Source organism: Malus sylvestris, chromosome 3 (genome assembly GCF_916048215.2).
Source record: "Malus sylvestris chromosome 3, drMalSylv7.2, whole genome shotgun sequence".
Taxonomy (NCBI): domain Eukaryota; kingdom Viridiplantae; phylum Streptophyta; class Magnoliopsida; order Rosales; family Rosaceae; genus Malus; species Malus sylvestris.
The window spans coordinates 26106056-26130722 of record NC_062262.1 but is presented as its reverse complement, the minus strand read 5'-3'; the positions used below and the strand labels follow the sequence as shown (position 1 = coordinate 26130722).

Genomic DNA, 24667 nt, shown 5'->3' with positions numbered 1-24667 from the left:
AGAATTAAAATGAACAAAAGAAAAATATCTGAATTTTAAAAATAATTTAGTCCGGCACTGCACCAAACGCTTCACAAAGTTAGTCCTGCTTAGTCTAGTCCAAGCCAGTCCAGCTTAGTCCCTGAACCTAGTCCAGTCCGAGATAGTCCGGTGCAACAAACGCACCCTTTAAGTACAAGCTCGTTATACTTTTTAGAGTGTCGTAGTGAAAGAAAAATAACAAGAATATTCGGAAGAAATCACAAGAATGCAATCCAAATATAAAGAGGGCAATGATTCATAAACAAAATAAAATCCTTCGAACAAAATTGTATTTCTTTGTTTCAGAAGACGTTTACAACCCAGAAGGCCAAAGGACTAACAATAACAAATATCCCTTGGCCGCCTACCAACTCTAACTAGATCCTCACTGAAAAGACACAAGACACCAAAGCTAGCAGTACAATCTGTGACTTAATTTATAGATTAATCTGCTAGCAGTACAATCTACGATAATCAACATACCAAGCTAGCAAAATCTTTGAAACTTGGTCTCCTTTAGCAAGTTTCTTCTTTGCGCGGGAAGCTTTGTGACGAACCGACAACCAACCAAACAAGCAGAAGAGCATTGCAACCATGTCTTTTACAGATCAAATAACGAAATAAGAAGTAGCTCTCACTGGACTGCTTTTTGCCTAGCACCAGTATCTTCATGCTCCACCTGATAAAATAAGTAACAGATTCAGATTGGGGGAAAGAGTTGTGCACATCCCAACAGACGTGGATATAGGGGACATAGAAAGTTATTTCTAGTCATTTTCCCATTATAGCAAAAAAAGGGGTATTATTTGTACTAAAGGCACTGCTCTACCGACCATTTACTGAGATACCAAAGTTTTAACATACGAAAAGATCGAAATCCAACCCGTGATCATTTAGTCTATCCCCATAATAGGAAATGTAGATTTGCGTGAGTCTTAGGTGACAGCACTACTAGTTTTACTTCGAGTGATGTATCAATAATTTCAACTCAAGATAAGCGACACAACTATACTGAAAGTCTGAAACCAACAACAGAGTTCCAGTAAGTTTGCACCTCTTCAAAATCATGGCCCATAAGTTATTATAAATATAATCGCCATTTTCTGATTTCATACTTAGAGATATGATTAAAGTTGCATTAGAGCATAACTAACAATGAGACTGGACGAATTTACAATGTAACTAGAATTACCTCAACAAGCACCCTCGGCTTTTTCTTCGATTTGACAGCAGGTTCATCTTTCTCAAACTTTTTAGAAGAAAAGGCAGATTCCTTTCGCCCTCTCTTGCGAGCAACTACTGCCTCTTCATCGCTTCCAACTGTACAATAAAATCCTTTATTGAGTCCATTTGCTAGACACGAACACTAACGCAAATTTTTCCCGTAGTTTTATTATTTTTTCACCAGTTAACAATGCCTGGTGAACCTTTTTTCTTTTGACTCACGATTGAGTACAATATAGAGTATGAATACTAGACTTATGAAATTTTAGTACTGACTATGCAATATGCATGCTTCCATTTCATATTCTGTTAAAATAATAGAATATGGTTGTACTGTACCATTATCGTCATCTGCATGCGAATTGTCCATTGCAAGACCAGCAAAATCTTCTATATCATCTTCCTCTTCAAGTTCATCATAGCCTTCAACATATTCTATCTCAGGTTCCTGCTTATTTCCAAGCACAAAAGCATTTACATTATGATAAAATATACTTTCAAATAGACCTAAAATTAAATACTTTGGATTTCAGTACTAATAACTGAGACACTAGACCATGCAAAAAGAGGGCAATGATCAGATTGTACGATAGTACCTCCTCCTCCTCTTCTTCTTCTTCCCTTTCAGTCTCTACCTCTGCCCCATCAAGAACTTTTTGGTATTGTTTAAAGGGATAGTTGTATATATCTCCATAAACATTTTTGTTAAGGCGTTCTAATAGTTCTTTCTCAATGCTCTGCAAAAGAATAGCAAATCATTATGAGAACTAGGGAACATAACTAATAGCTCGGGTGTATTTATAGTGTGTGGCAGCAGCATAAGTTATAACCTGGTCCAATAGTGCAGCTTTTTCAGCCTTTTCCTCTCTTCTAGCCTCTCTCTTTATCTGTTTCCTTGGTGTTGTCATTATTTTCTCCCTGATAAAAACACGATAAATTGTCATGATACAACAGCTCAACATAGCTTCCTTAAGATGGACATTTTGGAAGGTAATGAAACCAGTTCTCTGAAGCCACTTTCCAGGCAACTTTTTTAAAGAACAATAATTATTAGATGAGTGAACATTCAATGCACAGACAAAAAGCGTTACAAATTCAGAAGATACCAACCTTGTTTTTAAAGCAAGCTTCCTCATGCGTATCCGCATCTGAGTCATTTTAGTTAGCCGTTGCTTTGTTTTGTGCACGAGAAACTTAGGCCAATACATCTGCCAAATGAGAAAAGTCAATGTGATTAACGACTTCGTGAAAGCTTACAAGTGAAGTAATAAACAGTTAAAAGAGGGTCCAAAGGGTTTCAAATACCAGATGCTTGTCAATAATTTCAAGTGCTTTCTCATAATTCCGCGGCAACTTAACTCTTTCCCATAATTTGTTCGGCATATGAGCTCTCTCTATAGTTTTCATATAAAGATAGAAGACTCCTGCAGGAAACAAACACAGCAAATACAAATAATTCATACATTGCCGCCGGCGTAGGAGCGAATTGTTGATATCAACATAACCAGAAATTTGGAAAATCGGCTAAAACGATCAGAAATCAAATCCCAATTACTGAAATAATCAAATATTGACTGGCATATCGATCAAGTAAGTAATTCCTTAAAAAAAATAGGCAAAAAGTACCGTCATGGTCGCGAATGGTGGCGTAACGACTATTAGCTAGAGGGCAGGAGCTCCGGTTACAAATCCCGGTAACGTTATAGGGGTTTCTACAGAAAATCCCAGTTTCAATTCTGCCAAAAGAAACCAAATAATTAAGAAATACTCAAAAAAACGCAGGCAAAAATGTTCAAAATTTAAGGGGGAAAAAGGAAGAAAAAGGCATATACTTGGACATGTAGCTGCAGTGCTTGTGGCGGATAACCTGCCATATAACCTCGTCGTGCTGCATCTTCAATCGATTTCGGTCGTTGCAGAGGAGGAGGTCAGGGGTTACGGAAGGAAGGGTAAAAGGGGGAGCTCAGCTGGTTAGGGTTTTAGATCCCAGACGGACCCAGAGAGAAATTGATTGGATTGGACGGGGATGAATGGGGAAATGGGGTTTAGTATTTGGGCTGTTGGGCTTAAGGGAATTTCAGAAACATGTGGGTTTTGAATTGGGCTCAGCAGAGCAGAGTGGTGGCGCTTAGGCGGATTTCTTGATGAGTATTCTCAGCCAATTTGGATGATCTGTCAAATATTCATAAAGTTAAATCGTTCATTTGTCTGATTCTACGACTGATTTGTTTGGAAGTGCTTTTAAAATAAATAAAATATTTTTAGTAGAATAATTATGGGTTCCAAAAGTAATTGAAGTGCATTTGGAAAAAAACATTAGTTATGTGCTTATTGCAAGAAATACTTTAAGTGCTCGAGAATGATTCTAGGGATGAAAATTCAATCCGTTACATCTGATAACTGTGGATAATTGCATGAATGGCACGGATTCGGGGATAAAATTTTGAATATTTTTCAGATATGGGAAAAACTGTTAATTTATTTGGTTGTGTTTTGAATTTAGTTATAAGGGTTCCCAATCCGTATCCGTCCTTAAATCCACCTCAAATAATATATATATATATATGTTCACAAGTCTAGAAATTATTTGATAATTTGGTCTTTCTCCGTAGTGGTTGTGGTAGTTAAATTTTGTTTTCTTTAGTTATGACGAAATTGTACCCAAAAAAACAAATAAACACCATTGATCAAGGCCAAAGCTTCACGCACCCAAGAGAGGGGGGTGTTGGCCAATGGATCTATGATGCCTAAGTCGGTTTCTTTGAAAAGAGAGAGAGTTTAGGGCTTAAGTGCATAGCAAATGCTTACCAAAAATTGGTGTTGATGGGGTATTTATAGAGCTAGGGCCGGCCACATGTGTAGGGTTTTGCCATGACATGTGGCCCCATTCAATTGGCCAAGGTAAGTCATCTGTAGAATGGATGAGGAATAACTAATCACAAAGATATTATTTATTAAATAATATCTTGGGATCATCTTGGAAGTATCCTTGATTGAATATGATCATGATTCATTGCTTGATTGAGTTGATCTTCAATTAGGAGAGTATTAAAGATAAATGCCTTTGAATTTTCTTGTTGCCATGGGCAGGGGAGATTGATGATATTATAGTCAACTGCTCTAGCCTCTAGGGATGTTGGACTGCGCGCGGAAATCTCTGTGGGCCCCCAATTTAATAAGGGCATTCTTGTCTTCTTCGTGAAAAAGTTCACGTGTCAACCATAGGATATTTCGGATTTTTTTTTTGCTACATACTGGCTGTTGTATTTGCTTTTGTCATCTCTTTACGTTTTTTCATTTGCCTTAATTTGCTATCATATTTGGCTTATAATGAACACCTCTAAAAAGTATTGTTATGTTTATGATGATTTGGATGTGGATATTTAGTGACAAAATTAGTATCTATTAAATTATAATGTGTCAGTTGAACAAATATTTTTTTTGCATTGATGAAGATGGATATAACAATTAACCGATAGAAAATCCATTACCCGGTGGGTATGATTATGAATAATCCACAATGGTTAGCTTGTGGTTATGGATATGGTTAATTTTTGTGCTTTTTGGAATGAATATAACATTTTCTTCCCAAGCCATACCGTTGCCATCTCTAAGGATGAACTAGCATTGGTTTCAAAAATAATTTCATCCAAAACACTTTCAGTCAAATTAAAAGCGCTTCCTAAGACCTAAGGTTCAAGTTGACGCACCGATTGCTCAAGCTGAAGCAGCTAAGGTTCTATAATGAATCCCTATTAGAAAATGTTAATGTAGCTTTTCACAAGCTCCAACAGATCGAAACGAATAGTTCACCAAATTTTTTCTTGATTTGGGTTTCAAAACTAAATCACATATGTAGAGTCCAGTTCCTTGATAGTTTATATGTTGATGACATAATCATCACATGCAATGCCAGATGCTATCAGTCGAGTGCTTTTCTGGTATCCAAATCATACCAAGCATTTGGAGAATAATGTCCATTTTCTGAGAGAAGGAGTGTCTAAAACACATCCTTGTGTTCAATATTTGTTTCTTCAAATGAACAGTTTGCAGATATATTGACAAAGGGTTTACGTGTTCCTATGTTTCAAACACAAAGGAGAAAGCTCAGGCTTGGCTTCTCTACTCCTGAGCTTGAGGGGGATGTTAAGAGTATAGATCAATGGTCATTAAAGTGCCAAGTGTCATCAGATTGGATGATCATCAGCTGGTAACTAAATGAGAATTTGGTTCTAGCCTTAGCCTGTTATATCAATGTAACAATAAAATTATTCAGTATTTTGAAGGCATTTCGAAGCCAATCCTCTTTAACAAATGACGTCTCATTGTATCCATTCACTAACATCGTCTTCTTTTTCTCTCTCTGCTCTGCTTAACACAATCACTACCAGGGCCTCCGGTCAAACTGTGCATTCAATGTTCAGCTACCATTTACCATAATTCAACTAAACTTATTTACCCATACAGAAAAATTCAGCTCAACTCGCTGTTTGGTTAGTTTCAGTCGGTAGAGCTCATATCCGTGTTGGTCAAATGAGCCAACCCAACCACCACGTCGCTTCATTAATCAAACCCAACAACGAATTAACTTTCTCAATTATCAAGCCTATCGAGCCACTTGCTACATATTTCCAGAGCATTTTTTTTATATCGAATTAAACTCTTTCATATAATTATAATCAGAGCCAAATTGGCCAAAGGAGAAAATAGGCAACAACATTGCTGGTTGAATACAGTCATGTGTGACATATTTATTTCTTAATATATTCCCTCATATAGGATATAATAAAAAAATAATAAGATTTCACTATAAAACTAATTGACAATATATAGAATAGTTCAACTTACTTGTCAGCTCGTACACGATCTCTTTTCTTAATGTGTGATTCATTCTCAATATATACAATCATTTGTCTATCTCTCTTATCATATGATAAGAAAGATCGATGTATATTTGTACAACCGGTTACGCTAAAACTTTCCATATAAAAAAGACCCACGCTCAAAAACTTCCTATTAATGCACCTCCATCTCCATCTTTGGTCTTTCAAGCATTACTTGGACTCGAAAATCAGAGTTTTTTAGGACGTCCGAGCATGCATGCATAAAGCCTAATTTGAACAAACATTTGTAGGCGAATTAATTGGATTGAGATGTTTACCCAGTAATTTATCATTATACTGTTCTCTATTTTCTGACATGTAAACCGAAGGTAAGATATGAACTATGTGAACACTACATTTTTTTTTTTGATAGTGTTATCCATATACTCATTTTTATTTCATATACACAATTTTTTATTTCTGGCAATTGAATCAAATGAATTGAAGAATATCATTGACAAAAAATTAATAAGAATGTGTGGAAAGTAAAAATAGACATGTAAATAACACTATTCTCTTTTTTTTTATTTTTTAAAGAAAACTTTGAACATTACTTTAACTTGTATTTATCATATATATATTCTCTTTGTACCGCCTTAATTTATTATACTTTTGCTTTATTGTTGAAAGCATGGTTAACATTAATTTCTTGTGGTCCCTTGATCTTTAATCCATATAGATCTGCAAGAGCAGCAAGGCAACCTTCATAGACAAAAAGGTAAAGATAAAAAAATTTGAGTTAAACAAATAAAGAACAATGTGAGCACTTCTAATTTGTCATTAGACATTCATCTGTTCACTCTTTTTTCAAAAACAAAAACTCGTGCATACTTTAAGATAATAAAATAATTTTTAGCGTGTAGAATGACAAATTAAAATTATGAACGACGATATTCTAACGTGTTATACAATGTAAAAAAAAAAAAAGTAATGTTAGGTACACTAGTTTTTTAAACCAACTTTGCAAACTATATGATGTGTCACTAATAGAAAATAAGTATGTTAATCATCAAGTAAGTAATAATCCAATCATAGAAACAACGACGGCAGATGATTTACAAAATATGGTTTAAATAAATCGTCTCGCTAGCATTACTCCAAAAATATATAGCAGAAAAGTTGGATTAGAATCTTTTGATGAGAATAAAAGTTGGTTAGTTCTATCCACCCAATACATATTCTTAGTTAAGTCCTCATATTAGAGCATCTTGAATGAAAAAACTTAAATTTTATATCTATGCTCTTATATTTGAGTACAAAAAAAACAAAAAGTGGTTTTGAGTTTTTTGGTTTTCTTATTCAACGCAAAGACTTACCTATATTCTTATATTCTGCGTTTTAAGATTTGAATCTTTGTTTTGGAGGAGAAAACATTGGAGTCAAAAACCAAATTTGAGTTTCGGCAATTTTGATACATGCATTGAAGATGATTCGACTCAAAACTCAAATGTTATTTTTCTTGTTAAATAACATTTTTCGTTGTTGGCATGAGCTCCACCCTGAACTGATGAATTAAAACCAAATCAGAAAACTTAAAAATGAGTTTTGAATCCTATATCTCCGGTACATTGGAGATAGAGTTATACATCGATCGAGACAAAACAGTTCGGGGAACGATGTATTATGTAGTGCACCAGATTCCTGCTGAAAACATGAAACGAGGCACATGTAGTCACCAGAAACCCATGAGAAAGAGAGAGAGAGAGGAGGGTATCTCATGCAAATTGCAAAAAGTCCACTCGAATTGCGCTGGAATGGAATGGAAGTAGCAAGAGCTAGCAAGCAAAGTGAAGATCCAACAAGAGTAGTCACGGTTGAAGAAAATTTCAGTGTATATGGAACAGAATATGGTATAGCACGTTCCATATTATAAATAAAAAGACGTTAAAATATGCATAAAAGTTTGACATATCAACCCTATATGATCACATGGTACACATAAAAATTTATCTCAACATCGAGTGGGGCATGCATGTTGCATCGAGTAAAGGCAGAGGGTTTTCTTTTTCAAAGACGTACAGTTGGGGTTTGCATGCATTAACTGTCCCGACACGGTTTTGTAGATGAGAAGATGGTCCAAAATTTAAGACCAAACCCTACTACTATCTCCACTCTGGCCATCTTACCCTTCATATCCATGTCTATATATAATCTTCTCCCTCAATCCCCTGGTTCACAACCAAAGGTCACTTAATTAGCAACTATATCCGAACTATGGCTAATTATAAGATGACTTCTTCTTCTAAGTTTCTTCTTCTTGTGCTTATCGGTGCTTTCGTTTTCTCTACTGGTGCAAGAAAGCTCGGCAGTGAAAAGGGTTCCCTTGAGGATCAGAAAAACTTGTTTCACCGTGGTGGTGGTGGACTAGGCGGTGGAGGTGGTGGTGGTCTTGGAGGTGGAGGAGGTTTAGGAGGCGGTGCTGGTGCTGGTGCTGGATTCGGTGGTGGTGCTGGAGCTGGAGCTGGTGGCGGACTTGGCGGAGGTGGTGGACTTGGTGGCGGTGGCGGTGGAGGATTAGGCGGTGGCGGCGGTGGAGGAGTAGGTGGTGGATCAGGTTTTGGTGGGGGAGCCGGTGGTGGGTTTGGAGCCGGTGGTGGTCTTGGGGGTGGAGCTGGAGGAGGTGGCGGAGGAGGATTCGGTGGTGGTGGTGGAGGAGGACTTGGAGGAGGAGCTGGGGGAGGTTTCGGTGGAGGAGCTGGTGCTGGCGGTGGGCTTGGGGGTGGATTGCCTTGAAGACGTACGTGTGCATGAATACTCTACGATTCATTTCTCCATGCACTTCCAAATCAAATTATATATCTTATTTGAATTAGTAATTTAGTACGTACTATTGAACTCTCTCTAGCTCTATGAGTATGTTAAGGACAGTCTTGTTGTTTTGTGTCAACTGTAATGTGTACCATCGTTGCTTTAGCAACCAAGTATTTTAATCGTGATGACCATGTTCGAACCCTAATTTGTTGAAGGCACAAAGCTGATCTTCGTATGATTGTTAATTACCCAATTGTGCTAATGTATCCATGCATGTGTTACAGTGTTATTATAAGAAACTTTTATCTGCACATGATCTCTAGCCAAAGCTAAGCTCTTTCTCTTAATAAAATCCAACAATATATATCTTTGAATGTTGTAAAGAAAAAAGCAGTATCTTTGTACAGGGCCGTCTCTGAGATTTCGGGGGCCCTGTGCGAAATTTATAAAAGGGCCCCTTTTTAAGATATATATTTTTTTAAGTATGACAATATATTGGTACTAGAAAATAATAACTTAAATCAAAACAACCTTTAAGACTCATTGATTGTAAGTTTACAAGTGTCATTAAATAAGTAAAAAGAGTTATAAACATAATCTTCACTAAATAATAAAAAACAGTTCAATCTTAAGCAACCAAATAAAGAAAGAAAAAACTTCAAAAACTCTTAACTTTAGAGTTTCACTTGAATATATAGCATTATTATATAATTAATAAAATTGAAAAGAAAATCATTTTTTAAGGTGTTGTTATTAACACTCCTAATATCTCATTGTGCATTTCAAATTTTTATATTTAGAAAGAAAGAAAAATTTATACTTATAAAAGTGCACTATAAGATTTTAAAGTGCTAATAAAAGCATTTTTTTAATATATAACATTATTACATATAAATATAAGATACCAAAAATTTTTGGGGGCCCTTCGAATTTAGGGGCCCTGTGCGATTGCACCTTTCACTCCCCCTCAGCGCCGCCTCTGTCTTTGTAGACTTATGAGTTATAACTTCTTATTGTTCGATAATAGAATGAGATAAGTTAACGTGGTTTATGTAATGGAGCTATCCATTAGAAATTTGTCTACTTTGAAAGATTTGTCTCGTGGTATAATACAGGTGGACGACTAATATGTCTCATTTTTATAGTTTATTAATGAGTTTCGTGAAATTTTGACACTCAGTAGCAATATTTCAGATACACTGAAAAATCTTTAGCTATCGATGCTCTCGCTCGTTTCCATTATTTGTTTATGAGTAATTTTACTATCTATTTATACTATTTTTCTAATAGAGGTCGGACCCACCAACGCATGTTGGTTCTATCTCTAATAGAGAGACGGAACAAATGATGGTATAACTAGATGATAAAAATAGCATTTTTGTTTGTTTATAGATTCGAAGATGATAAACATACACCTTTTTTAGCGTCTCACATATCTCTACTTAGTCATTTTAGTTGTTTTAATTTGATTTGTTCAATCAGATGACTATAAATAAGGAGGGTTGTATGGAAATCTCTATTTAGTCATAATGTTCATTCATTGAAAAATATCTATTAAATAAGAATAAAATGATAAAAATACTCTCAAATTTTGTCAAATCATTGTTTGTAAAATTGAGGGTATTTTGGTTCTTATATAACAATTTTTCACATAATGATCAAAATGATTGATAGTAGAAAAACTCTGGGACCACATCTATTGATTTCAAATCTCACGGATCAAAGTAAGTAGTTATGCAAATTTCAAATATCATTTTAGCTAAAAATATCCCTACATATTATAATATATAAAGTACCGCTTAAATATCTAATACTTAAAAAAATCTCTTGACCCAAAACCGAACCAGCCCAAACCACCAACCCGAATAATATACTAAAAGAGCAAGACGTGTAGCTTACACATCTTGGCGCCGCGTCTCTTTCTGCGTGTGAATGAAAGTGACATTTATAATAGTATCAAAAAACCCTATGTTCTGAAATCTTCACTCCCATTTGTACAAATTTCGCTTAAACCCTAAACCCTCAAAGAGAGAGAGAGACTGATCGAAACAACGACGATGCTTGGCGTTCTAAGGCGAAGAGTCGTTTCTGGGGGCTCCTCTGCTTCGGTAAACAACCCAATACTACATATTTTTTCTTGCATATATTTTTTTAAATGAATTTGATATATATATATATATATATATATATATATATATATATATTTCGTAGATTATTCTGAAAGCTTTATTTCTGTTGTTTGTCTCAGATTTTGGGGCACTCACTGCTGTCAATCCGACCAGTTGCAAAATCGGAGGTTCTTTCTCTACTACTTTGTATTTCCCCCTTTTTTTTCTATAAAAAATTTCAAATATATATTGTGTTCTTCTGTGATGTTACACGATGTGCATGCTTATGTTTACTATAAATTGAATTTGGTTTTGCTAGCTTCTATCAACGTCGAATTCAGAAGTGTGGGTTTACTTTTAATGTGTTTTATGTGGTATTTTATTGCATTTTTTGATTTCCATGCACGTGGGTACAGATTTTACTTCAACCCAAAGGAGGATTAGACCGTATTCGAAACCTTTCTCACCTCATTTTTGCAGGTAAGTTTTTCTGAAAGATGGATTACTTTTACATATGGTTTTGTTTTATATCTCAATCAATGTGTCGGTGTGATTGATCCTGCTGTAATACATGCTTTCTTGTCACAGGTTCCTCGCCTTGTAGCCGGACAACAAGGTTAGTGACCGCATTATGTTGTTTCTGTCTATTCTGTTTAACTCGATAATTACCAGCCGGTGTCTTGTGAATTGACGGTAATGTTATCCTATTGTACATTGTGTTCTGCATTCACAAAAGAGATTTGTTCTGCTTTCCAGTCGGATTGTGTACACTACTTATGTAGACAATGTAATTATGTATCCGTATGCGTAAATGATTGATAATGTATGAAGCAAGCAAGGCTCTTAGGGTGAAAACCTCTCTTTCTCACGCTGCATCTGTTTGAAGTTTATGGTGCATTTGTTCTCAATCCTGGTTTTCTGATGCTTTGCTCGACTGAGTGACAACATAACCGTTTGAAGTTTATGGTGCATTTGTTTCTCAGGAATGTTGGTGGCTATATTCTGCCAGAGCCTATCAGGCAAATGTGGAGCAGGCCCTTTTCTTCAGAGATTGGTCGGTTATCTACTTTTCTTCCATCAATTTAACACACTCGAATTTATAATTGTCTGCATGCTGTTTATTGTTCAAGGATACATGCTTGCTTTATGTTTAAAGTAGTAGGACTATAGTACTTGTCATTGCCAATTAGTTTTCCTTTTAATATTTTTTTATATAAATATTGTCGTCAGATTTATTTGAATGGGGAGTCAGTGAACAATTTAGTTTCATTATAACAGACACCGTTGTGAATCTAAATTGGCAACACTACAGTTGTATTGTATATGTTCTGTTCTCTGTTAATTTTATGCATCTAATATGCAGTGACTTAAATAAGGAGAAATGTCAATGGTCAATCTAGTATGGAGAACAGTCGTTAATATATTGTCCTGTTCATATGTTCACTTAGAAACAGGAAAAAGAATCACTTCAAATATTTAATCTCTCTCAAACATGCGCATGGACGGACTGATATTCACAAACAATTAGAGCTTTGACGAGCTTGGGAGAGAGAGAGAATTTGGGTCCTCTTACGAGTTCAACCCTATAAGTGCTCTCCGAAACTGGATCAATAAGGGACAATACCTGTAGGAGGAAAATAACTAAATGTAGGTGGATTAAACAAGAAAAGAAAATGTAGTACTAGTTTTTCACCGATTCGCTAGAACTTAGGAGTGGTTTCATTTTTAAGTTTCATAATGTGAAAGTAGGAATGAACGAACGAACATCCTGGAGTAAGTTATTTAAAAATGGTACTCTTCAAACTTTGCACAATTTATGACACTCTCAAAGTATTTTAGTTCCTGTGAGGAAATTAATGTCTTTGGTATCTCGTCTCTCTCTCTCTCTCTCTCTCTTGGTTGAGGTTTAACTTTTGGCTTCCATATGATGCAGGGGATATGGTTGATGCCGTCGTCCCTTTTATGGGTGAATCTATCACTGATGGCACTTTGGCGAAATTCTTGAAGAGTATGCTCAGCCACTTCTTATATTCTGTCAAATATACATAACGCTGAATGTTCTTGGGTCTGATTCTATGACTGATTATGCCCTTTTTGGAGGCAGAGCCTGGTGATAGGGTTGCAGTTGACGAACCAATTGCTCAAGTTGAAACAGATAAGGTTCTATAATAAAGTCCTATTTGAATGTTAATATAGTTTTCCACAGTTGTAAAAGGGATTGGTAACCCCTAAGTGACAGGAACCATGAGTAGGATTTTAATTCTGTGATTATTTTTCATCAGGTGACGATTGATGTTGCTAGTCCTGAATCCGGTGTGATCCAAAAGGTATAGATTTTAGTCCCATTAACTTTGGTGCTCTTTCATATGAGTGCATTGGTTGCTGATGTTTTAGTTCATCCTGTGTGTTTACTTTAATTGTTGGCAGTTTGTGGCCAATGAAGGGGATACTGTCGAACCAGGCACCAAGATTGCTGTTATCTCAAAGTCCGGTGAAGGTGTAGCCCATGTCAGTCCGTCACTGAAGACATCGGAGAAAGCTCTTGCTCAACCATCTCCCCCTGTTGAAAAGATTGTCAAGAAGAAAAAACCTAAAGTTGAAACTACACCTGTTACTGAAAAGCGTAAAACTCCCTCTTCACCACCTCCTAAACCCTCTGCCAGAGAACCTCAGCTTTACTCTAAGGAAAGGGAAAGACGAGTAAGTCTTCTATGGTTTCTTATATTATGTTCATTTTTAGCATATTTTAAAATATAAAATGAAAATCCTCTGCAAGATTTTATGAGGCTATTTTGATGTTCTGCTTGTAATCATTTAAAACCGCATGATTGAAGATTCCAATGACAAGGCTTCGGAGGCGGGTTAGTATAAGATTGAAGGACTCACAGAACACATTTGCAATGCTGACGACATTCAATGAAGTTGATATGTGAGTTCAAAAAAAGTATTCTTCAGCATTCATCATGTTTTTTTCTTCCAGCTCTTGGATTAATTCACCAACTTTTGGCATGCTCCATCTTGAATAAATTGACTGTAGTTTTCTTTTGATGCTATTGCATGTATTTTCTTTGGTGTGGCTGGTTAGCGGAACTCAATCTGTGCCTTTCCAGTTTTATCAGGGATTGTATATATGCGTCTTCTTTTCTTCCCTCACTGGTTTGCTGCTTGTGGTAGGACCAATTTGATGAAGCTTCGTTCTGAGTACAAGGATGCATTTGTTGAGAAGCACGGAGTCAAGTTGGGGCTTATGTCTGGATTTATCAAAGTACGCCATACATAATACGTGTAGAATTGCTAATATGAAAGACAGAATAATATGTTGCGTGCATATCTATATTCTGTACTCTTATCTGTATTTGTTTTCTATTAACAGGCTGCCGTCAGTGGTCTCCAAAACCAGCCTACTATTAATGCAGTCGTTGATGGGGACGATATCATATACAGAGATTACATAGATATAAGTATAGCCGTTGGCACTCCAAAGGTTTGGCCATAATTCTTTTGATTTATATACCTTCCATCTTGACAATTTGCAAACATAGATGTCAAAATAGCAACTTTTATGTGAAACTAAAAATTTTACCCCTCTTTGATTTCGGCATTTGCATTTGCAAGTTCGGTCGGTTTAACAGTCTTCTAAATCCGTAAGATCCCATCCAGAAATCTATTTTTTAGATTTTTAAGAGTGAAAATGTGGTATTCCTTCTACAAACTGTCACATAAGCTCAGGGTTTGTGACGGTATTCTTGTCGTTTCATCTGTTTGACCGTATAATTTAGTATGCAGTGTGACATATGATTGTTGACAAACTATTTTGTTTTAATACCTCAGAAGTTGTAACCTTTGTGTAAATATACATGTTTTTCATGGTTATTATGTTCTGGAATGAGTAGAAGCATAGTAGCTGATCGTACCTGTAAAATAAGAATGCATTTTAATTGCTTCTTTATAAGTTTTTCAATTTATTTTCTTGCAGGGCCTTGTTGTGCCAGTTATCCGCAATGCTGATAAAATGAATTTTGCTGAGATAGAGAAGGAGATCAACACCCTCGCAAAGAAAGCAAACGATGGATCTATATCAATCGACGAGATGGCTGGAGGTACATTTACATTATCTAATGGTGGAGTTTATGGAAGCCTTCTAAGTACCCCCATCATCAATCCCCCTCAGGTTTGGTGCTTCTCTGACACGATGAACTTGGACTTTTATTATCTTGTTTGAACAACTGGAACTTCTTATTCTGGGTAGACACCAACGTTGGAAACGTAATCTCACACAAGCGATTTTTTTGGCAGTCGGCAATCTTGGGTATGCACTCAATAGTTAACCGTCCAATGGTTGTCGGAGGCAACATTGTCCTGCGGCCGATGATGTATGTTGCTCTTACCTATGACCATAGGCTCATTGATGGAAGAGAGGCAGTTTACTTCTTGCGTCGTATTAAAGATGTTGTGGAGGACCCTCAGAGGCTTCTCCTCGACGTATGAAGCCCCCCATCAGCAGTGGTACGTGATTTGATTCGGGTTTTTGAAAAAATCTGATATACTACAGGAAACATAAATACGGAAGGCACCATTTTTGGTAGGATTTTGATCTGTTAACTGAGATCCTAGGTGAGTTGTTCAATTGAGGCTTGTCAGGCTGTGTTTTCTAATTCTAATAGTTGATCGACCCCGTTTTCTAGATGTTTTGAGCTACTGTGAATCTTATATCGTAGGAATTATTTCCAAGGAACATGTATTTAGAACTTCTTCAAATCCTTGTGTAGAATTTATCTCATGTCGAAAGACATTATATCCTGTTGATGCACAAAATCAGCGAGGACTTTGGTACAACAGAAAGTGTCAGGTTTTATGACCTTCGCTTGGTTGCTTCGGTCACTAGTGAGGATAAGTACGTAAATGAATAGAGACAGAGAAACAAACACAGGATGTACGTGGTTCACCCAGATTGGCTACGTCCACGGAGTATAGGAGTTCTTATTAGTAGTGAAGGGCTTACACAAGTACAAAGGATCAAGCTCTCAATTTAGTGAGTTCTTGTGAATGATTTAACACAAATGGCATTAGGCAATATTGTGGGGGAATGACCCCTATTTATAGAAAAACTTGTAGCTTTGTCACATTGACATGTGTCATGTTATGATTGGTTCTTGATGTCGACACGTGCTGCGCTCTGATTGGCTTCTAATCTTGACACGTGTCGAGTAGTGATTGGCCTCCTGGTCGGAGGGGAACTCTTCTGGGTCCTTGACAGTATAGCGTTGGCCGGTGCTCGGTAGTTTCGGGATTGGTCAAGTATTGGTACAAACAGTGCTCCCCTAAGTTCCTGAGTGAGGGAAACTCCTCGGTTGGGGAATTGCAAGATCCAATCCCTTGAGTAATCACGAAACTTCTAAGTACCGAAGTGTGGTCTGATTTTCATCTGCCCTTCTCTAGAAGTACCTTTCCTCCATCCGGGAATGGTGTATTTAGCTGATGAAGATGCACAAGGTAATGTATCAATTTCACTTTGAAGCTTACTTGTAGTTTCGGGCTTGGTCAAGTGCGATACAAACCCTATAGTAGGAGTCCCCCAAGTCGCCGAGCTAGGAGATCTGCCGAAAGAGGTGACAGACAAGGTAAGCAGTCAAACTTCCAAGTAAGCAACCCAGGATCAGAGGTTTGACTTCGGCTTCCGGTTGATTGTTCTCCTTCTCCTTGTCTCTCATTCAACTGCCAGGATAAGGAGAAGCAAATGGATAAGAGATGATATGAGATACTTTTGCTTTTGAAGAAGTAACTTTCCACAGGCTTATTCTTGAACTGTGCTGGAGGGTTTTCTGGTGCCATTCAGAGTATAAGGCCGACTCAAAAATTTGAGGGTCAAAACAAGTCCATCAAATCTAGAGTACGTTCGACCTTGATGATATGGGATACTTTTGCTGTTGACGGAATAATGAATGTGGTATGGAAAGGTGTCGTGCTGTAGTGATCTGTTTCAGCTCACCGTTGAACCTTCTGCTTCAATCTTTTGCATGGCAGAAGTGGTGTGCAACCTTTGCATTTAAATGGTCCTTCAGAACATTCCTTCATAGTGACTCATCCACGCTTGGCAGCTTCAGTGTAAAGAGCCAATATCTGATCAACTGTCATGAGGTATTTGCCGGTGGAATTCGTGACCTTGACAGCAGTTGAGGATGAGTACTCGAGAGCAATGCTAAGTAAGCAACCAGGCAAAGGCTCCAGGCAGTCAGTTCCAAATTGGAGGTTTGATTTCAGGTTCCGACTGACTGCTCTCTTTCTCCTTGTCCTGCAGGTGTGGACAAGGACAAAGACAAAGACAGGGAGAAAGCATGATATGGGATACATTCCTTTACCCTTCTTGGTCACAGTAATGTAGTGGGAGCTGCCAGCTTCACGTGTTTTAATTTTGTCAGAGCACTTTGAAAAAGTGGTATGTGGTATCTGGAAAGCTGATATTACGTGTGAAGATTACAGACAAGCTTTATTTAAGGAAATTTGGCTCTCGAAGTTCTGAGAGTTGTGCCTCTTCGGTTTTCGAACAAGCAATCCCGTCGAGGATCTGACTCTCGAGATTCGGAAAGCGGTGCTACTCCGGTTTTTGAGAAAGTAATTATGTTGGGAGTCTTTTCTCGAATGTGAGTAAAGGTTGGACGTTCTTGCCAACCTGTCTTGCCGCAAAACACGGAGGTCGACACACATAGGGACTTTCCAGTTGTCAAGCAGTGGTGCTGTTCCTTTACCCTTATGGGTAATAGTAGGGTAGCTGGAACTTCGAAATTCTCGTGCCTAAACTTTGTCAGAGATCTTTGACAAAGTTATATGTGGTACCCGAGGAGTTGATGGTGCATATGGAGAGCGGTGATTGAACAGTAAGATTCACGTGCTTTCTACTTCACCAGAAATCTTCGACAGATTGCCCGTAATTTCCGCAAAGCTGAGTGTGCATGTGACAGGTGCTGACGAGGCTGAAAAAGCAGGTACTTCTTCGATTTCTGAGATCGGCCCTCGTGGTCTCTGAGCAGCCCAGCTTTTGAGAAAGCAAACGCCTCTTCGATTTCTGAGATCGGCCCTCGTGGTATCTGAGCAGCCCAGCTTTTGAGAAAGCAAACGCCTCTTCGATTTCTGAAGCTCCGTCGAGTGCAGATTTTTATAGAGGCTGGCATTAAGTTCCACAGCACACTTGAATCTCTACCAGTAGAAGCTCATTTCTTGCACTTCTAAGATCTTGATTTGTCTGACCTCTTCCTTCTTCAACACATTTGAAAATGTCTGGACCCTCCGACCGTCGTTTTGACTTGAACCTTGGAGAAGAGACAGCCACGCCTTCTCCAGACAACATATGGCGCCCATCTTTCATATCCCCTACTGGTCCTCTTACCGTTGGGGATTCTGTGATGAAGAATGATATGACCGCTACAGTGGTGGCCAGGAACCTTCTCACTCCCAAAGATAACAGACTACTTTCCAAACGGTCTGATGAGTTGGCTGTTAAGGACTCTCTGGCTCTTAGTGTTCAATGTGCAGGTTCTGTGTCTAATATGGCCCAACGCCTATTTGCTAGAACCCGCCAAGTTGAATCATTGGCTGCTGAAGTGATGAGTCTCAAACAGGAGATTAGAGGGCTCAAGCATGAGAATAAGCAGTTGCACCGGCTCGCCCATGACTATGCTACAAACATGAAGAGGAAGCTTGACCAGATGAAGGAATCTGATGGTAAGGTTTTACTTGATCATCAGCGGTTTGTGGGTTTGTTCCAAAGGCATTTATTGCCTTCGTCCTCTAGGGTTGTACCTGGTAATGAAGCTTCAAATGATGAACCTCCAATGCCTCCTCCTTCTGGGGTTTTGTCAAGTACTGAGGCTCCGGATAACCACCCTCCGGTGCTTTCTCTTTCTGGGGCTCTACCGACTGCTGAGACTTCCCCTAAGCAACCTTTGTGAAGGCTCCCTTTTGTTTGTTTATTTTGACTCATGTATATGTACATATTTGTGGCTTATCGAAAATATTAATAAATAAGCTTTGCTTCATTTCAACATATTGTGTTAAATACACCAAAGCCTTCTTCATAAAGTTCTTTGAATTTTTGCTTTTGTTGAAACCTGTATTGTTGAAGCTTTGTGAGTGAAGCATGTAGTTTGAGGTAGTGTTCCCTTAATTTCCCGAGTGAGGAAAACTTCTCGGTTGGAGACTTGAAAAATCCAAGTCACTGAGTGGTTGTGAGACTGCCGAGTATCAAGGTGCAGTAGCATATGGTGGGAGTCCCCCAAGTCTTCAGGCGAAGAGAGTTGCCGAATGAGGTGTCTCGCGTGTTACTAATTTGTCAAAGTAACGAATCCTTGTTTCGATGTCACACATTCGTATATGCTTTATCTAAAAATATTTCCAACTTTTGTGTGTTTGATGCTGCATGCTATTGACTAGACAAGATCAAGTGCAATTAGTAGCTTTGCTCTCTTTTTCATCTTTTCTTTGGTGGAATTGCTTTTCGTTTCCACTAATCAGCCTGAGTGGATGCAAGATAACACCTTTCTCTATAGCTCAGATTGCAAAGTCGTCTTCATGAAAGTTTTTCCTTATCTTGTGAACTACAACATATCCAAATTTGAGATCCATCGGAGTAGTACAACTTCAGAAATTCAAGTATGATGAGTAACTGTTCATCAATGTTATGTTAATCCGTCAGACTTGTTGTGAGCTTCGAAACTCCATTTTCTCTTGTTCAGATCAACATACTTTCTTCATCGAAGTTGTTCCTTAACTTGTGAACTACAACATATCCAAATTTGAGGTCCCTCGGAGCAGTATAACTCCAGAAATCCAGGTATGATGAGTGACTGTTTATCATTTGTCTGTCAACCCGTCAGATTTGTTGTGAGCTTTGAAACTCTATGTTCTCTTGCTCAGATCAGCATGCTTTCTTCATTGAAGTTGTTCCTCAGCTTGTGAACTACAACATATCCAAATTTGGGATCCCTCGGAGCAGTATAACTCCAGAAATCCAGGTATGATGAATGACTGGTTATTATTTTTCTGTCAACCCGTCAGATTTGTTGTGAGCTTCGAAACTCCATTTTCTCTTGTTCAGATCGGTATGCTTTCTGCATTGAAGCTGTTCCTCATCGACTCTTTCATAACATATCAAAAATTCAGGATGAACTAACGGTTAAATATTTCCAGATCTTCGAAACATCATAACAGCTTCGAAATCTGCAAGAAGCCGACTATCATGTTTGGAGCTTCAACACTGTAATTTCCGTCGCTCAAACAGAAATGGTTCCTTCTTGAAAGTTGTTCATATGCTCAAGAACTATAGGGTGTCTAAAATTCAGCTCCATTGGATAAGAGCAGAGGTTGCAGAAATTTGATAGATGAAAGGAGGCGGAAGAGGGAGAGAGAGAAAAAGTCTCTTGGGTTGGATTTCTATTTTGGGGCAGATTCCAATTTTTGTAGCACCTTCATTATTGATGAATTGCTTGTACCTTTGTCCATTATGAAACTTGGGACTTTGGCTTGGTGTTGGATCTATTATAATATGTTTGGGAACAGATATAAGTGAATAAAGAAGAAGGAAAATTTTGGGCCCTTGTGGGTGTAAAACAAAAAATGTTTATGTTTACCCAAGTGTTTTTGTACAAGTTCAAGGGCATCTTGGGTTTTGTGAACAAAATTTGTTTATTTGGAGCAAGGTTTTGTGTTGAAGCTTTGTAGGTGAAGCTTTGGTGTTGAAGCTTTCTAGGTGAAGCTTTGATGGTGAAGCTTTGTAGATGAAGCTTTGTAGATGAAGCTTTCTAGGTGAAGCTTTGATGGTGAAGCTTTGATGGTGAAAGTATGTAGATGGAGCTTTCTAGGTGAAGCTTTTTTAGGTGAAGCTTTGTAGGTGAAGCTTTTTTAAGTGAAGCTTTTCGGGTGAAGTTTTTTTTTTTGGGTGAAGCTTTGTGGGTGAAGCTTTTTAGGTGAAGCTTTGTGGGTGAAGCTTTGGAGGTGAAGCTTTTCGGGTGAAGCTTTTTGGGTGAAGCTTTGTGGGTGAAGCTTTGGAGGTGAAGCTTTTCGGGTGAAGCTTTTTGGATGAAGCTGTTTTTTTATTTTTTTTTTTATTATTTTTTTTTATGGCGCTTGACACGGTCTTCATTTGCTTGTTTTGTAGTGACTGTGGAAGACGGATTGCTTTCTGATTGAGAAGGGTTCCGGCATCGCTTGCTATGAATGTAAAAGAGTGAGGGCTGAGTTGGCTAAATTACCTCTTTATTGAATTCATTGCCAAATGGCCTTCATTATATAGGATGCCGAACGGCTATAGCTCAACACTTGTACATCGTGAGTCTATTTGTAGTAGTACTTCAAGTGATCAGCGTTCCATGGATGGCCAAGGGTCTTGCCATCGGAGCTTCTAAGTATGTAAGAGCCAGGGCGACTGATGCCAATGACTTCATACGGTCCATCCCAGTTTGGACTAAGTGTGCCTTCACTCGGGACTCTGTCGCAGAGTAATCTTTTCTTTAAGACCCAGTCTCCTATTTTGAAAGAACGAGGCTTGACCCTAAAGTCATAATAGTTGGAGATGCGCTGCTTGTAGGCGACATTCCTCAAGTGAGCTTGGTTTCTGTGTTCCTCGACTAAATCCAAGTTGAGGGTGAGTTGTTTGTCATTTTCACTTTGAATGTAGTTCTGGACTCGGAATGTTGCTTGCTCGAGCTCAACAGGGACAACCGCCTCTGTGCCAAAGGCAAGTGAGAATGGAGTTTCTCCTGTTGAAGTCCGATATGAAGTGCGATATGACCAAAGAACTTGGGGTACAAATTCTGGCCAACAGCCTTTAGCTTTGTCCAAGCTGGTTTTCAAAGTGCGCTTGATTATTTTGTTGATGGCCTCAACTTGTCCATTAGACTGGGGATGAGCTGGAGAGGCAAAGCATAAGTTGATGTTGAACTTAGAGCAGAACAACCTGAACCTCTTGTTGTCAAACTGTCGCCCATTGTCAGTGACTATCGCATTGGGAATGCCGAATCTACAAAGGATGTTCTTCCACACGAAGTCTTCTATCTTTGCCTCAGTAATGGTTACCAAGGGTTCTACTTCGGCCCACTTTGTGAAGTAGTCCACTGCAACGACTGCGTAACAGACTTTGCCCTTCCCTGCCGGCATTGGGCCGATCAAATCAAGTCCCCACTGGGCGAAGGGCCAAGGGCTGATCATAGGAGTAAGAGGCTCTGGAGGGGAATGAGGAATAGTTGCATATCGTTGACATTTGTCACATGAGCGGGATACTTTGATGGCATCCTGGTGGAGTGTTGGTCAGTAATATCCTTGGCGAAAAGTCTTGTGTGCTAGGGACCGAGATCCAGCATGATCTCCACAGACTCCCTCATGTATTTCCCGAAGGACGATTTCCGCCTCGGCAGGCGTAAGACACCTTAAGGATGGCAGGCTAAAACCTCGCTTATAGAGTTGATCATTGATGATCAGGTAGCGGGTAGACTTGTATCGAATTTGCTTAGCCTGGACTTTATCATTTGGGAGGGTGCCATGAGCAAGGAAATTATAGATCGGGGTGATCCAACTATCCCCCTGTTGTAAGTTGCATACTTCTGCGGCCATGGTGCTTGGTGTTGCCAACAGTTCGACATGAATTTTTCTTCCAATCTTGTCTTCCACAGCCGAGGCGAGGCGAGCCAGGGCGTCTGCATGACTGTTTGCCGCTCGGAGAACTTGGGTGATCTGGTAGTGGAAGTGCTTGAGCAAAAGTTGTGTTTGCGCAAGATATGCTGCCATGGAGCTGTCCTTAGCATCAAAGTTGTTGGTAACCTGGTTGACCACCAATTGGGAGTCACTGAAAATATCAATTTGTTTAACCCCGAGGTGTTTGGCCAAACGTAATCCTGCTAGAAGGGCTTCATACTCGGCCTCATTATTTGATGCCTTGAATTTGAAACGAAGAGCATACTCCATTGCTACTTTGTCGGGTGTAGTCAAGACTAGTCCCGCTCCACAGCCCTGTTGGTTGGATGAGCCATCAACATACAGACTCCATGCTGGGGTTGTTGGTTCTATCTTCTGAGCTTTCGGGGGTAATGAAGCCACTGCTTCAGGTGTAGAAGCAATGTCAACCGGATATGTGAAGTCGGCAATGAAGTCTGCCACTGCTTGGCCCTTCTCAGCTGGCTTTGGTTGGTAGGAGATGTCAAACTCACCCAACGCTATTGCCCATTTGATCATTCGCCCTGAAGTGTCAGGACTTTGGAGTATCTGTCTAAGAGGATAATTGGTAAGCACGATGATGGAGTGCGCTTGGAAGTAAGGGCGGAGTTTTCGAGCAGACATGACCAATGCCAGAGCCAATTTCTCAATGTTAGAGTACCGTGTCTCCGCATCTTGTAAGGCTTTGCTAGCGTAGTAGACAGGTCGCTCAATATTCCCATCCTTTCGAATGAGAACGGAACTTACGGCTGAAGCTGATACCGATAGGTAGATAATGAGAATGTCTCCTACCTCGGGCTTGGAGAGTAGAGGGGCTTTACTCATGTACTCCTTGAGGTTTTTGAATGCCTCGGCACATTCATCAGTCAATGTAATGTACTTCCTACTTCCCTTAAGTGCTTTAAAAAAGGGAGCACATTTGTTTGTGGCCTTAGAAATGAACCTGGTTAAGGCTGCCACCTTGCCAGTAAGGCTCTGGATGTCCTTTGAAGTTACCGGTTCCTTCATGTCGAGGATTGCTTTGATCTTCTCGGGATTAGCTTCAATGCCTCGTTGGCTAATCATGAAACCTAAGAATTTGCCAGAGCCTACGCCGAAGGCACATTTGTTGGGGTTTAACCTCATTCGGTACCTCTTCAAAATAGTGAAAGTTTCAGATAGGTTGGTGATGTGTTGGTCAGCATGTTTGCTCTTGACTAACATATCATCAACGTAAACTTCCATGCTTTTCCCAATCTGCTCGGCGAACATTGAGTTGACTAGTCTCTGATAAGTCGCTCCTGCATTCTTTAGGCCGAAAGGCATGACTTTATAGCAGTATAGTCCTCTGTCGGTAGTGAAGGTTGTGTGTTCTTGATCCGAAGGGTTCATGAGGATTTGGTTGTATCCTGAGTAAGCATCCATGAAGCTCAGGAGTTCACACCCGGCTGTAGAGTCTATAAGTCTGTCAATAAGAGGAAGAGGGAAGCTATCTTTCGGACACCCTTTGTTTAGGTCGGTGTAGTCAACACACATTCTCCACAAGACCTTTTGAAGCAAAAGACTTTATTTGGTCGGATTTTTCTTAACAAGGACCACATTTGCTACCCATGTCGGGTAATTGACTTCGCGGACAAAGCCTATGCCTTTGAGTTTTTCAACTTCTGCTTTCATTGCCTCGTATCGTTCAGCGTCATAAGATCTTCGCTTCTGTCTCACCGGCTTGATCTTGGGGTCAATACTCAAACGATGACAGATGACATCGGGAGAGATGCCTGGCATGTCCTCGTATGACCAGGCGAAGACTTCAGTGTTCTCTTTCAAAAAAGATATCAATGCTAACCGAAGGGGTGGTGACAATGTGGTGCCAATCTTCACCATGCGATCTGGATAATCTCTTGAGATAGGTACCTTCTCCAACTCTTCAGCAGGTTGGGCTTGCTGGGTGAAAGAGTCATCTCGAGGATCATCGGGTTGATTGTTGCTATCAGGAAGATCCAA

General features: G+C 39.0%; 3 protein-coding genes across 3 annotated transcripts; 2 read left to right on the top strand and 1 right to left on the bottom strand.

Moving 5' to 3' along the window:
- Positions 1-280: 280 nt before the first annotated feature.
- LOC126615875 (uncharacterized) lies at positions 281-3266 on the bottom strand. Its single transcript, XM_050283801.1, has 9 exons — positions 3078-3266; positions 2872-2981; positions 2551-2669; positions 2356-2453; positions 2076-2163; positions 1842-1982; positions 1585-1693; positions 1214-1341; positions 281-700 (listed from the first exon to the last, which is right to left on the bottom strand). Exons 1-9 carry the CDS (start codon positions 3137-3139, stop codon positions 656-658), a joined length of 900 nt encoding a protein of 299 aa, XP_050139758.1. The 5' UTR covers positions 3140-3266; the 3' UTR covers positions 281-655.
- Positions 3267-8260: 4994 nt separating this feature from the next.
- Positions 8261-9084, top strand: LOC126615878 (glycine-rich protein 23-like). Its single transcript, XM_050283805.1, has one exon. It carries the CDS (start codon positions 8343-8345, stop codon positions 8859-8861), a length of 519 nt encoding a protein of 172 aa, XP_050139762.1. The 5' UTR covers positions 8261-8342; the 3' UTR covers positions 8862-9084.
- A 1504-nt stretch (positions 9085-10588) lies between these two features.
- LOC126615869 (dihydrolipoyllysine-residue succinyltransferase component of 2-oxoglutarate dehydrogenase complex 2, mitochondrial) lies at positions 10589-15788 on the top strand. Its single transcript, XM_050283795.1, has 14 exons — positions 10589-10987; positions 11128-11175; positions 11404-11467; positions 11576-11603; positions 11971-12041; positions 12921-12995; positions 13092-13147; positions 13270-13314; positions 13415-13687; positions 13822-13916; positions 14162-14252; positions 14361-14471; positions 14964-15158; positions 15284-15788. The coding sequence occupies exons 1-14, from the start codon at positions 10937-10939 to the stop codon at positions 15473-15475; spliced, it is 1395 nt and encodes a 464-aa protein (XP_050139752.1). The 5' UTR covers positions 10589-10936; the 3' UTR covers positions 15476-15788.
- The last annotated feature ends 8879 nt before the right edge of the window (positions 15789-24667 follow it).

What these genes read in the sequence shown, in the direction of transcription:
- LOC126615875 (XM_050283801.1), bottom strand. Translation starts at nt 3,139, where the DNA reads ATGCAGCACGACGAGGTTATATGGCAGGTTATCCGCCACAAGCACTGC. An exon ending in AAGCTGCACTATTGGACCAG is followed by an intron (nt 1,983 to 2,075) that starts GTTATAACTTAT and finishes ATTCTTTTGCAG; the next exon opens with AGCATTGAGAAAGAACTATT. An exon ending in AGCCGAGGGTGCTTGTTGAG is followed by an intron (nt 701 to 1,213) that starts GTAATTCTAGTT and finishes TTATTTTATCAG; the next exon opens with GTGGAGCATGAAGATACTGG.
- LOC126615878 (XM_050283805.1), top strand. Translation starts at nt 8,343, where the DNA reads ATGGCTAATTATAAGATGACTTCTTCTTCTAAGTTTCTTCTTCTTGTG.
- LOC126615869 (XM_050283795.1), top strand. Translation starts at nt 10,937, where the DNA reads ATGCTTGGCGTTCTAAGGCGAAGAGTCGTTTCTGGGGGCTCCTCTGCT. An exon ending in CTGGGGGCTCCTCTGCTTCG is followed by an intron (nt 10,988 to 11,127) that starts GTAAACAACCCA and finishes TGTTTGTCTCAG; the next exon opens with ATTTTGGGGCACTCACTGCT. An exon ending in CCTTGTAGCCGGACAACAAG is followed by an intron (nt 11,604 to 11,970) that starts GTTAGTGACCGC and finishes TTTGTTTCTCAG; the next exon opens with GAATGTTGGTGGCTATATTC.